This window comes from Diabrotica virgifera, chromosome 3 (assembly GCF_917563875.1).
Source record: "Diabrotica virgifera virgifera chromosome 3, PGI_DIABVI_V3a".
Classification (NCBI taxonomy): domain Eukaryota; kingdom Metazoa; phylum Arthropoda; class Insecta; order Coleoptera; family Chrysomelidae; genus Diabrotica; species Diabrotica virgifera.
In genome coordinates, this window is record NC_065445.1 from 147,117,554 (window position 1) to 147,136,386 (window position 18,833).

The following is an 18,833-nucleotide window of genomic DNA, read 5'->3' on the forward strand; positions in this document are numbered from 1 at the left end:
AATTAAAAATTTGGTAAGGGGGTATTTAAACGCCACGGTCAATTTGTGTGGCAACTAAATAAACTAACTAATTAACAATTCTTTGAATAGATGGCAGCACGTACATATATTTTCACTTTCTTTTTTAATTTTCTGAACAACAGCATTGATGCCACGCATTGGAACTTACGTTCGACACATTTCGGTCTCAATCGTACTTTGTATTTAGTGACGACAGCTCTTAATCCTTTCTTTACCTGCTATTCTGATAATGTAGGAGCTGATATAATAGGGGTAAATTCTCATTAATATATATACTAAACGTTCATTCATTTAGAAATATTTCATTACTTCGTGATTCTTTACTTTCTTTACCTGCTCAGTAAGTACCTATCTAAATGACCATAAATGGGATTATGTTAATTATCAAGAGAATGAAGATCGAGTTATAATTTATAAGAATAGTATTTCTAAGAAATGTAAAATACGTAAGTCAGTTGAAAAACAGCGTTCCTAAAATAACAATTTTTTTCATATCGAATGTCAACAGGGAAATTTTTTCCTCTGAAAATTTCACACTTACATTTTGTTCCCCATTTCAACATGCGAGGACAGAATAATAATTAGCCTAATGAGCCACTTACTTAAAACATTTTTAAAAGCGATATACAGCAGGATATATTATAAAATTTGAAGAACAAGTATCATGGACACAGATTAGATTCCGCAATGCCTTGCCCTTAGGCACCCGAGAGGCTCTATTCACTGTCCAACTGCTTATATGCAAAGATGTCAACTGTGACTTACCTATATACATATTTGTTTTATCGACTACAAAAAGGCATTAGATAGAGTAAAACATGATCAGCTCACAACCATCTTGAAGGAAACGGGAGTAGATGATAGATCTAAACAACACATTAGATATGCCGACGACGCAGTAGTTTTTGCACATAGCCTACCTAGATGTTTTGCAAAGAATAATGTCGCGCATATAAGATAGAAGTAGTGAACATGAACCTAATTTCAATAAAAAAACATGAACCTAATTTCAATAAAAAAAAAACAAAGTAATGGTATACCATACAAGGACTATAGTCAGTAAGCGCGAAATATTAAATACACAACTTTTGGTTAACCAACAACCAATTGACAGGGTGGACAGCTACAGATACCTTGGTACCAACATAAACAGTCCATGAGACCACTCTAGTGAAATAAAACAAGACATAGGAAAAGCGACATCATTGTTCATAATGATGAAGTCACTTTTCAAAGTCACGGTTTATCACTTGGTACCAAAATCTCTATCGTCAGATCCTATGCATTTTCTACATTATTATACGGAGTAGGAGCCTGGACACTTCCCGAAGCTTCTTTAACTCAAGGCATTCGAGATGTGGTGTTACAGGCGCATTTTAAGAATTTTGTAGATGGATCATGTGACTAATGTTGAGGTCCTACGTAGAATGGGCAAGGACTGCAAGATTATTAACACCATCAAAGAGCGCAAACTAGAACATCTTGGCCATGTTATGACGAATGAACAGAGATTAATGCCAATCATTCTCAGGGCAAGGTATTTGGAAAGAGAGGACCAGGGAGAAGAAGAATATCTTGTCTTCTAAACATGAGAAACTGGTTTAGTACATCGACAAACAGACTATTCCAAATAGCAGCAAGCAAAGTTAGGACAGCCATGCTGATCGCCAGCATCCGGAACGGATAAGCAGCGTACGAAGAAGAAGAATATGTATCTCATTTCTAATTATTTTTCCGGGTCTGAGTTTGCTCTCTATTTTGCACTGTATTATCAGTTGCAGTAAACGATATTTATTAAGTTTCATAATATTATGATCGGGGTATTCAGGTTTCCGTTTCTTAATTGTAAAAGAGATTTCTGTTTGTTTTCCCGCAGTACCTCTACGTTGGGTGTTAGTCGTTCAGGATATTTTGAGGATACGTCGGTACACCCACATTTCGAATTCTTCTAGCTTTTTCAGTCTCCGCTATTGTCCAGGCCTCTGCTCCATACAGCAAGACTGGAAATATATAGCATTTTGGCAGCCGTATTTTTAGTGAGATAGATATGTCGAATTTGGTGAATTTATTTCTCAAGTTGTTAAATCTCTGGCCTTTTCAGTTCTAGATCGTATTTCGGTCGTTTGATCCCATTTCGAGTTAACGACTGTTCCAAGGTATACACATAAGTCTACATGTTGAATTAACTGGTTTTTATTTTAAATTGTCTGGCAGGATTTTGAGTTTTGCCCACCAGCGCCATTTTGTTTTATTTATGTTTTTTGCTGAGGCCATTTTCCTGAGAATGCAAAAAGAAAAAGAGATGATAATCAAAATAAAAGCAGCCAAAATCGAATACCTCAGTTACATCATGAGGAACAGTGAAAGATATGGACTGCTGCAACTAATCTTGCAGGGAAAAGTAGAAGGAAAGCGAGGACCAGGAAGGCGAAGGATTTCCTGGCTGAAAAATCTACGTACATACGTGGTTCAACACAACAACTACAAATCTTTTTAGAGCAGCAGTGTGCAAAGTACAGATTGCCATGATGGTCGCCAACATCCGAAACGGATATACACTACAAGAAGAAGAAGAAGAAGTCCTCTTTCTTCACTCGCTCTTTGTACCCTGTCCATAAGTTGCTGAATTTCATCGACACTGCGGGCAAGTACGAATGTATTACTCCACTAAATTTCAATAATTTTTTCACTTACGAAAATACTTAAATGTAGGTACTGACATTAATTAATTGATGATTACACAATATTGTTTTGTCTATAATGTTTTATTAGTCTTGTGAGACTGAGATGGTTGGGACATATTTAAATAATGCAAACACGAGACTTCCGAAAGAATACTAACGGGAGGATGGGAGGAATAGGAGGAAAGAAGAAGAAAGGTAGACCGAAAACCAGATGGAAGAAAGATGTTGAAAGGGACAGAAAAACTTAAAAACACAAAATTGGAAAAATAAAGCACCACATTGGAGAGATTGGAAAGGAGTAGTAAACCAAGCCATGGGCCTTCAAGGCCTGGAGAGCTTAACTATATATGTATATATTATAATTTTTTTTGTATTAGCTTATATGCTTCGACAATTAATGACCATTGGCATAGTACAGTTGATTTAGCAATCAGGTACCCAGTGTAGTGTTTAGGTTGTGTGTTAAGTAAATGTCTTGTTACTTTGAAAATTCGACGTCATTTTCTTTACAAAGAGACGCTATTTGTATCCGAACGTCTGCGTTCACTGTGATGTTTTACAATCATGATTTTTTTTATTTGGTGCCTCGACAACTTATGGCCAATGGCATGGTACCTACAGTGAATGTATGCAATCGGGTACCTTATGTAATGTGTAGTGTGTGTGTTGAGTAAATGTCTTGTTACTTAGAAAAGGCGACGTCATCGTCTTTGAAAAGAGACGCTAATTGTATCCGAACGTCTGCGGTCCCTATAGATATATTACCTAGTAGATTAGGCAAGTTATGGGCCGCTCTGTGCATCGAGGTGTAACGCCAATATTAAGGATTGAGTGGTCTAGCCATCTTTATCTGTCACATGCGCAGGATCGCTTGGTTAAAAGAGATAGATAGACCACTGATCGACTACTTCCGCGTTACGCTTTTTTTTGCAGTATGCCTTGTCTACCCTTAATATGTCTATGGCGGTCCCTCCGGTTAGTACCGATCCCACAAGGATAGAAACTATTTTCGTTTATTAATTTTTAATAAATGAAAAATTCTCCACTAAGGCACAGTATAAAGAGGCACAGTAGAACCACTCTCCAAAAAATTGGAAGTAAAGTCTCTAGTCGCGCATGGCGACCGCGCAATGTTGGCAGTCGCTTTTGCCCCACTCTCGCATTGAAAGTCGCATAGAAACGTACGGATTTTAACAGGGAAAACCCGCATCCACCACTGGTGAATTACCAATTGCGTACTGCCGGTATTACTTCTTGAGATCAAAGCGCCGACAGAGGAGTGATTTTACTGTGGAACCTCTATATACTGTGACTAAGGTGAGATTCGAACTCACGACCTTTAGGACCAAAAGTAGGCGCTCTTACCACTGAGCCACAGAGTTGGTTACAATCATGATTGAAACTCAAACAAGGTACAAAATGTTAACTGGGAGGGGGAGGGGCCACTTTTCTAAACAATACTTCGTGATTCGTATTTTTATCGCTACAAAACTTGTTTTCAATGTTTTGCAGATTTTTTTAAAATCCGGCAAACGCGCATCTGTCGCCATTTAATACATCACTGCTGCCATCTACTAAATGACACGTGAACTCATTTTCTCATCTATTAAGTGAGAGCCGAACTAATCTATCACTAGAACAATGCCAACTTGTTACGGTTTTATCAACAAAATCCCTAGATTGCAGCTTTTAACTATAATTTTTACCTTTAGGTACAGTTAATTTAAAAATTATGGCACTCTGGATAATGAACGGTTGCTTAAAATAAAGCTTTTTGCATAGTTAATCATTTATGGTAGTTATTTTGTACCTAAGTTCAACGATTATTACACAAAAACCAATTTTTAGAGCAGGTTACCAAGTAAGTTATGACATTGTTTCCTTTAAGTACAGTTATAAAAAATTTACTGCTTTCTTTGAAAATTTTACCTAGATACTATTAAAATAGAAAGTTTACACTTCACGTACATACTCATATGTTGAAGATTGGTTTTGAAATAGTGACGCTAACTGTACCTAAAGAGTATATGAATTTTAACATTGTGTCATACCACCGTAACGTGAACCATAGATTTAAAAAAAAATTAACTTTTATTACAAAAATTAATTTTTTTAAACAAATATTTGATTTATGTTACCACCCAATCAATTGATTTATTCAAACTAAAAAAAATCAGGTCCGGCTTTAAAAAATTAGTTCGTTTGGGTCTTAGAAAAAATTTCACCCTGTATACGCTTTTTGAAAACTCTAATATGAATTTTACAAATTAGACAAATAGGCAATTAAAATGGCATATTTATTTTTTTCCCCACACGATTACTTAATTTTTTATTAAAAAATCAAATTTGTCAAAATCGCAATTTTACCATAAAAATAAAAAATGAAACAACGGTTTTCTTAAAATTAAAAGTTTCACCAGTTTTTTTTTTCTATAACACGTCTAGATCTAAAACTCCCCATAACACTTCTCTTTGGACTCTATAGTTTAACATAGACGTGATCAAATAGATAAATTTTAAATTTTTTCACTTAATTTTTGCGATTTAACTTTGTAATTTACGAATCTGCACCTTTTATTTTTTTAAAGTCACAACTTTTACGAGAAGAAGACTGAAAATCTACAACAATTGTCATAGTCTTCACAATGGTAGATATATGCTGTAGAAATTTCAGAAAAAAAATTTAAAATGAAACGTTGTAGCGAGTTAAACCGTGATTTCATCTTTTTTTTTTCATTTTTAGGTTAAAATTCCGATTTTGACAAATTTGATTTTTTAATAAAAAAATAAGTAATTGTGTGGGAAAAAATAAATATGCCATTTTAATTGCCTATTTGTCTTAATTTGTAAAATTCATATTAGAGTTTTCAAAAAGCGTATACAGGGTGAAATTTTTTCTACGACCCAAACGAACTAATTTTTTAAAGCCGGACCTGATTTTTTTCTAGTTTGAATAAATCAGTTGATTGGGTGGTAACATAAATCAAATATTTGTTAAAAAAAATAATTTTTGTAATAAAAGTTAATTTTTTTAAATCTATGGTTTACTTTACCAAACTTTTAATTCGTAGTCAAATTTGATTTTTTTATAAAAAATTAAGTAATCGTGTGGGGAAAAAATAAATATGCCATTTTAATTGCCTATTTGTCTAATTTGTAAAATTCATATTAGAGTTTTCAAAAAGCGTATACAGGGTGAAATTTGTTCTAAGACCCAAACGAACTAATTTTTTAAAACCGGACCTGATTTTTTTCTAGTTTGAATAAATCAGTTGATTAGGTGGTAATAGTGTAACGATTGACCAAGATAAGAGACACATCGATCTGACCGTTCAAAAATTATGACGAATATAAATTTCCGTCAGAATGCGAAACTCGCCCTGTATATTATTACACAAGGGGAGCAGACACTTTTTAATGGTCATTTGTTATTCCCCATAGGAGCCTCTATACGAGGTAGGAGTATGTACAGTTCCTCATGACTCACCCTGTATTGGCATATGAAAATGTTTAGTATAGTATAATGTTTATATGGAATTGACCCACAATTGTTGATGGCTCAATCTCATATATTTCTTGTAAGAAAACTAGCAGAAATAGATTATAATTCCAAAAATATTCTAGTCAATTTTGACATCACCATTCTTTTCACTAATGTACCACTATAATTTGTTTGACGTTAAGAACGGAACGTTGCTCTTATGGAGATCAGTGTTGCCAAACCTCTGGGATACGGGTGGCTACTCGACTGCCGATATACGATTCATTCTACTCAGTACGAAGTGGCACCGGCGCTTCTATGATCCATAAGAAATACATTGGCTTACCTAAGCAACATTCCGTTCTTAACGTGAAACGCTCTATACAGAAAACTTTAAAAATAATAAGAGGCAAACTAGAAAGTGATAATACATTGACAGCAAAAACCAAACTGAATCATGGAGCTAATAACACTTTGCACAGATAATACTTATTTTCAATTTGACAATGACTTCTATAAACAAGATTTCGGATTAGCTATGGGCTCTTCCTTATCCCTATTATTAGCTGATGTATTCAAACGTAAACATCAACAAAGGAATAATCAAATCTAAAATATGATAGGGCCCAATGAAAATGCATTCCAGGAGGAAAAAACCTGCTAGCAAAGGTTGACTAGCAAAAAAAATGACTACCCGTTGTCTTTGATAAACAAGGAATTCCACAAGATTGAAGAAAAGAAACGACAGAATATTCCATAGACATCCAAAAGAAGGGATTGAAAGATGACAACAATACCATATTATGTAAAGGGCTTATCAAAAAAAAAAAAAAAAGGATAGGAAACAAGTGCAATATCGCAACAACATTCGAAACAATCAACACTCGTGAGATGTATCCTGTACAAAACCAAACCCAACAACAAACAAAAAAGATTCAAAAACTGCATCTACATAATACCCTGTGAGTGCGACAACTTCTATGGGGGAGAAACTGCAAGACCACTAAGTGTCAGGGTTAACGAGCATGAAACATACATCAAGAACAGATTCTTCGAGAAATCCCAGATATGCAAACATGTCTGGGACAAGGGGCACAGAATGGAAAGATGCATCAATATACGCCAGTCAATGAGAGCAAAAACAGGAGATTACCTCCGAATTCTATCCTATTGCATGGATTTTAATAAAATTTTGGGAATAACCTCTACCCATCTCCTAATTCCATAGCATTATACCCCTAAAATCGACCATTTCTCTGTTATTTTAAGTTGAATACGCCGATTTGAGCATGCACCAAAAAAATCTTTTTTCACATATCATATCTCTTTTTGTATTATAACTAGAAGATTTATGAAGAAATGAATCTCTTTGATTTTTCATAAGCTACAAAAATATTTTATATAGTTTTTTTCGTTAGATGTATAATTTTTAAGGTATTCGTAAAAAACCCGTCCGAAAAGGTGTAATTTTTCAATGAAAATGGCAAATTTTCAACCACGAATAACGAAAAGTATTGAGTTTTAAAAAAATAATTTGAACAGTTTTTGCTTAGAATTAGGTTCTCTAGCCACTTCCGTGGTTATTTCGACGAAAAAATTTTCCACCCCCAACATAAAAAGCGCAATAGGATATAGGATAGACTTGTTTCTTGAGCTATTCCCTACCTACATTGAAAATATCAAGTAAATTGATGCAGTAGGGTGGAATTCGGAGCCAAATACCCTCACTGACTGCACTAATAATCATGAAAAAAGAAAAGTCAAAGAAGCAGCCCTCATCCTACTCAACAAACAAAAATGTGTAGCAAACCCATCAGCAAAATGCAGCGATTTGGTTACCAATACTAAAAGAAGAAGTCAAGAACAAGAAAATAACAATAATGGCCGAATGAAGAACAGACCATCGAAAGTCTCATACCCAATACATATACAATATACAACACACCACTGGACAAAAGATTAATTTATTAATTTGATTAAACAAATTATTGTTATAATAATGCTGTTAAGAGTGTAGGCGCAAATATTTTACGGCTATCCCTACTTTTTCCGTCTTTACACGGCAAATTACGTGTAATAAAATTCTCACTGATATGGATATGTAAACATTACTTGACAATGTCATCATTAACTTTAAAGAGATGGCTTTTGAATGTTCTTGGATAACTGTTACTTGTATAATTGCTTAAATTATTAAAGTTAATATAATAATATATACTGTACAACAAAACTAATACTCAATCGAGAAAAGAGGAAAAATGATAAAGTGATTTTTAACAATATATTGTTACTATGGAACGCTTAGATAAATTTTGAACATCTTGAACAACAAAATACTTGGATCACAGAATATATCCTGGTGTATTCTCTGCTTGGATCTTCCATAAATAATAAACAATAAATAACTTTTTATTAAGTTCACGTCTTAAATCAATTATTTATCAAATACACTATCAATATTATTTAATCAACAACTCAAAATATTCTCGATGCCATGTCAAATATTTAAAATTGTCACTGTCTTGTCACCATATTCTATTCGACTCAGTGCGTTGTTTGACAAAGATAGCGAATGTTCGATTTGGAAAATATCGCCACGGACATGGTGGTGGACCACTTTTTTTCAAATCCTGAATCCTGAAAAAACTAATAAATATTTTTAAAAAATTTAAACGCAGAATGAAAGACTAAATTATTATCGAGGGCCGAAAGTCCCTTAGAATAAATAAAAAGTTTCTTTTGAATGAGATATTTGAAATTAAAAATCACACTACATTTTCTCTTAGTTTTTCACCCCTGTAACTGATTAAAATAGACATTATAGAAGTTTTCAGGGACTTTCGGCCTTCATTAAGAAGGTAATCTTTCATTCTGCGTTTAAATTTTTCAAAAATACTTATTACTTTTCTCAGGATTCGAAAAAAAAAATGAATCCTATTTAAATATCATTGGAGCCGAAACTTTGTACCGATCCACTTAAATAGATTGTTAAATTTAAAAATTTTATTTTTTCAACAATTACCATCTATGATACAGATTACACAAATTAACAAAAATAATAACACTCAAAAACAGTCAGAATTTGATACCCCTGGTGGCAGTAACATAATTTCAAATAATGTGTTTTTTTCAACCACAGATTGCGGAATTTCAAACCCAATTTTCTTTTTAATTTTCTGAGAACGATTTCCGGAGTGGAAGTTGAAACGTTAAGCAGTAGTTAATTAAGAAATGTAATTCTCATTACATCAATAAAATTGTGGTTCAATCGCATATAAACGTAATACTAAATTAAACATGCCACAAGAAAAGTGTTTCAGAACCTTGATGAAAATGTATTATTCATCTTATCGAGGTTCTACTCTACTCCAAATTGAGAACATTCTAAAGTCCTATTGATTTTTGTGAACTCGGAGCTTTTTTGTTATAGACCGCAGAGATACAGTCACAACAGCCAGAGTTCAACTGGTGGACCGAACAGTCCCGGGCCTCATAGTCCCGTCTCTCCCGGACCTCATCTACCTACCGAGCCCATCAGCCCTCGTTTACCTCCTACCCCTCCACCTCCACCACCACCTTTGCCTCCAAGGAGGAGAAGGGATAGCCCTGAGATCAGTTCGCCGCAACAGGTAAGTCTATTAGAAATAGAAAACGGTTTTTTCAGATCCGGGGAAGTTAAACAATTTTTGACCATGAACTATTAACAAGTTCATAGTGGATGATGTAAAAATTAATTAGTTTTGTTATCTTGGCATAGTTGGTGTATTTTGTAGGGATTATGTAATTTCATCATAAAATTATTCATTGTTTAACTTGAGGTGAATATACAGCTTAATTAAAAGGTGAATATACAGTGATGAGCGCGCTAATAACCGGCAAAATAGCTCAAAAGATGGAAAACATAATACATTGCGAAACAAAAAGAGATGAAACTAGTGGAGATGGAAATTATCGTTATGAACGTCTAAAATAACATTACATTACAGTCGGAAAAATGAAAGAATACCCATGAACGATCACATCAATCACTTTTTTTGTATTTGCTGCCTTTTTTTATAAATAACAAACGTTTTTATAGCAAAAGACAGCAAATACAAAATAAGTGATTGATGTGATCGTTCATGGGTATTCTTTCATTTTTCCGACTGTACATAGTTTCTTACCTTTAGACGTATCAGAGGTGTATGACAACTGTCATGTGACAGTAGAATTTTATAAAATACTCCTGTTACAGACGTCTAAAGGTGGGAAACTATTTAATGTAATGTTATTTTAGACGTTTATAACGATAATTTCCATCTCCACTAGGTTCATCTCTTTTTGTTTCGCAATGTATTATCTTTTCCATCGTTTGAGCTATTTTGCCGGTTATTAGCGTGCTCATCACTGTATAAATATAGATGTGGTCGTACATTGATTGAAGATAAAATTGGTGAAGATCGAGCGAAATCAGTAACTACCGAGGAAAATGTTTAGATACATCATCATCATTCAGCCTATACTTGTCCACTGCTGAATGTAGGTCTTTCGTAGTTCACCCCACAAATTCCTGTCCTGAGCCGCTTGCATCCAATTTTGGCATATCCGCTTTAGGTCATCTGTCCATCTTGTTGGTGGTCGTCCTCTGCTTTGTATTCTCCACTCGAGAATACTTTCGTCCATCTGCCGTCCTTCGTTCGCGCGACATGCCCTGCCCAGTTCCATTTCAAGGTCGATATTCTTTTGATTGCGTCGGTTACTCCCAATCTACGGCGCAATTCTGTATTGGTTATTCGGTCTCTTACGGTTAATCCCAACATGGACCGTTCCATTGCCCTCTTTGTTGTTCGAATTTTGTTTGCGGACGTCTTAGTGAGCGTTAGCTTTTCCGCACCATAGGTTAGAACCGACAGTACACATTGATAAAAGACCTTTCTCTTTAAGCAGATGGGAAGAGTTGATTTAAAAACGTCTCTTAACTTTCCATAAGCCGCCCAAGTCAACCCTATTCTACGTATTAATTCATTGGTCTGGTTATCTCTACTTAAACGAATTCGTGCCCCAGATATTTGTATGCTGATGTTTTTATATACTTCTTCCAGCTGTGTTGATGTTCTCACTCAGAACGAGGTTTGTCATCAAGGTTCATAGATAGGCGGTAGGTTGTCTCGTAACTATGTGGGCGGAAGCGAGGGGGAAGGGAAGGACTACGTCACTCGTACGACAAAGTCGAGGTTGACACTTGACAGTTTTTGTTTGTGGTTCAAACCTAACCCTCTTTTTTATGTTGTGGTTGCGTTTCCGAATATTTCTATATAATTTTCTTTAATATTGTTTATTTGTTTAATTTTTAATTAATACGTATTAATTAAAATCCATTTTTAATGGATTAGTGCTTGAAGGACAAATAATTTTTTGTATTTTAATCTAAAAATAAATTATTTATATTATTAGTTTTTTTTTCCTATGACTATATGATAAAAATGCTGCACATTCCAGAATAACCATAATAAGTAAGTATGTAATTTTGCTAAGCTTTTTCTACTTTTTGTTTTGGGTTTTTGTGCGAAATAAACTGTTATCTCCATTTAAAACACACAATAAATGTTAAATCTTCTTCAAATCAATTCTATTTTTTTGTCAGCAGACTATTGATTTTTAAGGGAAAAATTGATATAATTATCAATATAAGAACCATTTAATATATCTATACCCAAAAAAATCCCAAAATATATTGCAAAACCTAAGTTTTTGAACCTCTTGTTAGCTAGGTAGTTATTTATCTAGTAGTTATTCCATTCAGCCAACCTTTCATTCATCATTTGGTTTGTTTGGTTGCCTGGTCTCTGGAGTCCCCAGTCTCTCAATAATGTTCATTAGTCTCAATAGTGATGTCAAATTTACTTTTTATACCACAAACTCATCTATCTATCCACCCTTTTTATTCTGTTTTATCTACTAATTTAATTAAATAAACACAATTTTTAATTTTATTATATACTCAATAATCTTACTCAACACTTATCTTCATCTGACCCCACGTTAGTTGTAGCTTAGACACTTTTATCCAAGTTATTAATTTTTCTTTGCCCTAGATGTTTTTTAACATAAAAGGACATAATAAAGAAATTTGGACTAAGCTTTTAATACAACCTGTTCAGTCTTGTTAATTTGTGTTCATGAACCCATCTATATTTTATTATGTAATTGATAAATAAGATTTTGCATTTACAACTTTTTCAGCATTTGATATCACGACCCCTATTTTGTCTCTAATTTTTCAGCCAGTCTCTCAGCCATCATTTGTGTTGGTTCACAAATATAAATTATCTAATTTCAAAACGCAAACCATACATTACATTCTTTGTATGTTGTTTTGCCTACCTTTCTTCATCAATTTACGTACACTTCATTGATGATTGTGGGTATTCAAATTCCACATTCTATTTTACATCTAGATAATCTATTCTCACTAACTCTTTATTTTTATAATTCCAACACACTGATGTTAGCTGTTATCATTGCTTGTACTATAAACAACTATAAATTTAGTAGCTGTGTAAGCAACTTTTCATGATACTTCAAGTTCCATTGACAATTGTTGTCTTGACATCAGACAGATTCGCTTTGAAATCTCACATCTTAGTTGCCTGTCACCTCTTGTAACATAATGACCTAATTTGTTACCTTTGACCCACTTACAACGTGTGGGAGTCATATGTTATCCTAGAGCCGTATCCTTAGGAATTATATCCATCCTTTGGAATTTGCTATGTTAGCATTTTGATGTGACTTTTAGTCCATTTTTGAAAGGCTTTGACCTTCGTATTTTTTGGTTGGCTCACCATGTTCTTGTAAGTATAACCAAACTTTGCTTCTACCTGGGTCATCATTTTAAGTTTAACATTTTGATAATTAATATGGTTATACTTATTTTAGGCAACACTGATGATGCTCTTTTTAGAGCGAAAACGTTTTGTTGGATGTTTGTAGCCCTATAGGGCTTTTTAAAATAATATACCTTTTACCAAGACCAAAATTTTTTATTAAATTTTACTTGTAATTAATGGTATACAGCCAGCTACAGGAAAATTTTTCCTTGTGGACTTTTATTAGCATTGAAACTTGAAAATTTCAAAAGTGTCGTACGGGTGACGTATTCCCGCCTTTAAAAAGCGAGCATTTGATTGGTCTATAGTTACGAGACAACCTACGCCCAATCTATTAACCTTGGTTTGTCATCACTTGTGTTTTTGAGTGGTTTATCTTTAAATCCACTTGTGTAGAGGCATGGTAGAGCTTTTCGCACATTTCGATGGCATGATCAATGCGATCTGTTATTAGGACCTGCGATCTGTTATCAGATCTGTTATGTCGTCCGCTATGTTAGATACATAACGTGGTTGTAAATCACTGACAATTAAAGGTGTATGAGATACATTTGTAGTGTGTGCAGTGGGTATATTAGAAGAAAGAGTACTACGCATTTTAGATCTCAATATTCATTAACTGCATATCACGGACGCCTTCGTAGCAACAATTGTGCCAATGTTTTTCATATTCAACAATTCACAAAAGTGAAGAAAACAAAAAAAATAATGTCGACTGGAAAGACGGTCGGTATTTTTTTGGAATTTTTTGAAGTAGTTTTTTTTTAACTCGAATCCTAAAAAACTGTTTTATGGGAAATATGTGCACATTTTCTTGAACACTTCAATGAAGATATTGGAGAGAAAAGAGTTGGTTTACAAAAGTGCTCTAGAGATTTGTGAACAGCAAACGGAAATATTAAAATGTAATATAAAAATGAATTCGGAGGATAATTGAGTACTAAAGATTGTTTTTTCTGTTTTAGATGAGACAGGCGCCAGACGCTCCCATTCTCCCACCTCGTGACAACTCCCTTCCTCGTGATAATTCCCCTCCGCCCTTGCCACCACGAAGAGAGCCGGGAGCATCACCCAGTGCTCACTCTCACTCCCATTCACACTCTTTCCCTCACCATTTTATGAATCCCCTTCCAAATTTAGGAGGACACAGTACTTTACCGAGGTTGAATCCCACATATACTTCTCAACTTCATATGAGGCGGCATGCAACATTGCATCCACACCCACAGCAGCATCCTAACACACATAACGGGACCAGGTGAGTTTTAATTGTTACTTTTTTTGTTACGTTACTTTAATTGTTACTTTAATTGAGTAAACAGTAGCGATCAACAGGTAGCAACAAAATATAACTTCGGGAGATAGTATCATAAACTTTGGCAACAGTGATAATCTTTGACATTATCTAAGATTATTATTTTGACAATATCATAGTCACGCTAAATGGAAGTAATAGAAAACGATTTTATTTTAATAAATAGATATTTATAAAAATAAACCAAAATGGGTGAAAATTTTATGTAAAGATAGGTATTTCGAAAGGTATTTGCATGAAATATCTAATAATAAAACAATAATAAATAATCATTTTTTGTTGTGAAGCGAAACAAATTTCGATTTTCGCATAATTTTGGCACGGTTTTTAATGGACTTTTTCTTGAAAGGTTTCACTTTTTATTTTTCTTTTAATTTACTTTTTCCATTTTGTTAAACTATTGATAATACTTTTAGAATAAAAAATCCTCCTAAAACTTTATATACTCGCATTAGAATTCGAAATATTTTTACGTAAAATGTACTTACCTACCTACATATAACTAAAACTCACAATTAACAACAATCTATTCTTTCAAAGAGGCCAACAACTTATACAACAACAAATATATAATAAATTAACTATCAATAAACACTAATTTCCTATGAACCAACAATAACGAATTCTTAAATTAACACACTACTGCACTGAACAGATATCGATAAAGATGACAGAACAGATTAGAGAAAATCTGACGCAGGTTTGTCAAAATGACAGTGATAATTTCTCTATGTTGCCTAATTAGTTATTTAGTTATAATATGTTCTGTTAGAAAAAAAAAATTAGTAGTTCCAAGATTACACAAAATATAGACATGGGATAAAAAAGTTTATTTGAAGAAAGTTTATTTTTTGGTTCTTCTTAATGGCGGTACAGGCTTGTTTTTTTAATTTTGTATTTAATTACAGAGTAATTTCCACATATTAATATATTTCTGAAATTGGGCTCTGTACCGCCATTCTTTATTATATTACGAATATGTGTGCCAAATATCTCGACAAAATATTCAAAATTAGAGCGGCAATCTTGGAACGCGTTTGTTGCTACCTGTTGATCGCTACTGTAGCCTCTTAATTGAAATCATAAGAAATCGCACTAAGAAATGAAATATGCTGTGTAACTGAATTTTAACTAGACTGTACCTAAACCTAACAAAACCAGAGTCAGTGGAGTTCAGTAGTAGAGTGAGACAGTTCATCGTTAGATAGAATATTCTTCTTTCTCATAATCCTTAGTGCCCTGCAGGGCGTCGGATGTAGGGTATATATAGAGATACAGAATTTAAAAATGGAAATGAATCTCAATAAAACAAAACTTATGATAAATGAAGATGAGAAAAAAGAAAGGAATACTAATATAACAGTAAAGGAACAAGTAATAGAACAAGTATTTACTTTTGAATATTTGTAAAATATAATAATATGTAGTCTAAAATTCGAATCTAGGTCTACCTTCACTCATTTGTTTACCAGATGAAACATTTTTTTATTAAATTTCACATAGACAAATACGACTTATATGGGTTGACTATCAAAATATAGTCATAGCCAGTATTTAAGGGGGGTAAGGTTTGAAATCAACATTTCAAATTGTATTTGAAAGTATGGCAGAATTATTTTATTTTTAAATTGAATAAGCATATTCAGCATAATTCAAAGACTATTAAAAAGAATCAAGGAAAAATGTTAAAAAACAAGCCAACGGTGGCGAATTTTTAGACACGTCAAAAAAATGTATTTTGCGTGGACATCACCACTCATCATTGGATCATGTGAATAAAAAAATTCAAGAAGATTTTATTAGCTTATCAATTTCTCGAGGTAACACTGTCGAGTTTTTTAGTTTTAACGATTTTTAACTTTGTGGTATGACTCAGAAGTCAAAACAACGAATTTTTTTGGCAAAAAGGGTGAAAATCAACATATTTATTATTGTTAAACAAAAAATAAGCATAAAACAAAAAATATCTCGACAGCGTTACCTCACGAAATGACTAAAGAATATAATATGCAAAATTTTAGGTGTACCGGTCTAGTAGTTTTAAGTAACAATGTCCACCGCCTTTGAAAAAAGCAGTTTTGAGAAAGGCGCGTTTAAAGTATTCGCGTTTAAAGTCAACTTTTATTTTCAATTTCTTTGATTTTTGTCTGCCAGATCGTAAAGTGATGCACACGGGAATATGTTTTTGAATCGCGGAGTAATTTATAAAACAGAATGGAAACAGCTGGAACAATACTTTAAACGCGTTTTTCCCAAAACTAATTTTTTCAAAGGCATTGTAACATGCTACATTGTAACTTAAAAACTACTAAACCGAACCACCTATAAATTTGTATATATTTTCTTTAGACATTTCGTGAGGTAACGCTGTCGAGATATTTTTTGTTTTATGCTTATTTTTTGTTAAACAATAATAAATATGTTGATTTTCACCCTTTTTTGTAAAACATTTCGTTGTTTTGACATCTGAGTCAAAAGCCACAAAGTCAAAAATCGTTCAAACTATAAAACTCGACAGAGTTATTTCGTGAAACTCATAAGCTATTAAAACCCTTTTGAATTTTTTGTTTCTCATAATCCAGTGATGAGTTCTGATGTCCACCGTAAAATCCATTCTTTTAGGTGTTTAAAAAATTGCCACCGTTGGCTTATTTTTCAATATTTTTCCTTGAATTTTTTTGAATATTCTATGAATTTTAATTCTATAATTCTATTATATTCTATAATTCTATCATAAGATAAACAATCACAAAAATGTGCTGGAAATGTTGATTTCAAACCCTACTCCCCCCTACCAAGGGTAGCTATGACCATTTTTTGATAGGCAACCCATACAAGTCGTATATGTCTATGCATGAAATTTAATAAAACAAATGTTTCATCCGGTAAAAAGATGGTTGAAGGTCGAACTAGATTCGGATCCCGTTATCCCGTACTATAACATATGATGGGAAAACGGACATGGCAATAAGTAATAAACTGACGTGTATTACTCATTAAATAATACAATTTTTGAGAAATCAGAAATAGATAACAAAACTAAACTCGAGAGTATATAACAGCATGGTTAATCCGATAATGACATATGGGGCGGAGACATGGATAGTCCAAAAGAAACATGAATTAATGATAAACACGACCGGAATGAAATACATGAGAAGAATTAATGGAGTTACGAAGTTTGAAAGATTTAGAAATGAAGGGAGAGAGCTGGAGCAAGAACCGATAATGAGGGAAAGTGAGGATCGAAAACAAACAATTGAACTGATTTGGCCACATAGAGCGAACGGAGCAAAATATGCTAACAAAGAAGGTACATGCACCAAAATGGGAAACAACAGAAAACAGGGAAGGCATGGATGGACCAAATGGATGATATAAGCTAGAAGAAAGACATGACTATAAGAGATATGGCCACCAATAAAAGTGCATCGAAGGAATAGATAAGAGGCGGAAACCTACATCCGTTAGGTAGAATCATGGACTCAAAAAGTATACTTAAAGTAGGACCAGATTAAGTGGAATATTTTCAGTTTTATTTAATTTGGTGTTCGTTTGGTATTTGGAATGAATTTTAATCTTCAAATATGTCATTATATTATATTCGTAATATATTTATAAAGCCATTTATTTATACTGTCTTACATTTGAATACTTCTGGAACATGATGAGAGTTAGCAGATACTGGAAATGGTAGGTAGAAATATTCGTGGCTACGAAACCTTCGTAAATAGACTGCCGTATCAGCAGATCAATAATTGTTACATGCCACACAAGATCGAGAAGAACATCGGCAAATTGGCATGGAGAATTAGGATACCAACGCCTAAGAAGAAGAAAAAGCAATTACGAAAATTGATGTATGCCTGATTAGAAATTACTGCGTCGATTATAAGTTGTTCTTTGTATATTATGGAGCCTTTAGCGCATCTTTTTTTGACACTGTATATTATTTCGGGCATAATTTTGATAGAGGAACTTAGTCCAGGAACCGAAGCTTTTCCGCAATTTTTACAGAAAGGATCGATTTAGTTGAAAATTTGAAGGTAGTGGATGGTCCAAGGATCAAAATCTATATGATTCTGAAAGGCGCTTTTACCATGGCGGTGGTAGCCGCCCCATCTCGGGGATGGAAATTTATTGTATTTTGACCGCAAAAGTTGGTAAAAACGTTAATTCTAAGCAAAACATGATCTATACATTTTTTGATAAAATTAATACTTTTCGATTTATTCGCTATCGAAATATCGAGTAAAGTTGTTTTTATTAAAACAATTTTATTTAACAAAAATGTACCTTTTGAAAAAATACACAAAACGGTTTTTTTTAGTTTCATTTAAGACCAATAGTAGTCGAGCTATACTTTATTATATGTTTTAGATCTTCTTCGTCAAATGCTAAATATTGTAGTTTCAAAATCAATAGACGGGAAAACTATATGCATTTTTCGAGGACAACTTATA

General features: G+C 33.4%; 1 protein-coding gene across 12 annotated transcripts in view; it reads left to right on the forward strand.

Moving 5' to 3' along the window:
• The window catches only part of LOC114334083 (protein son of sevenless), a 652,420-nt gene that overhangs the window by 618,397 nt on the left and 15,190 nt on the right, over positions 1-18,833 (forward strand). For all 12 annotated transcript variants that reach the window (XM_050646932.1, XM_050646939.1, XM_050646934.1 and 9 more), the window contains exons 18-19: positions 9,617-9,815; positions 14,021-14,313. In XM_050646932.1, coding sequence (XP_050502889.1) covers positions 9,617-9,815; positions 14,021-14,313 — 492 coding nt within the window. The remainder of the gene's footprint in view (positions 1-9,616; positions 9,816-14,020; positions 14,314-18,833) is intronic.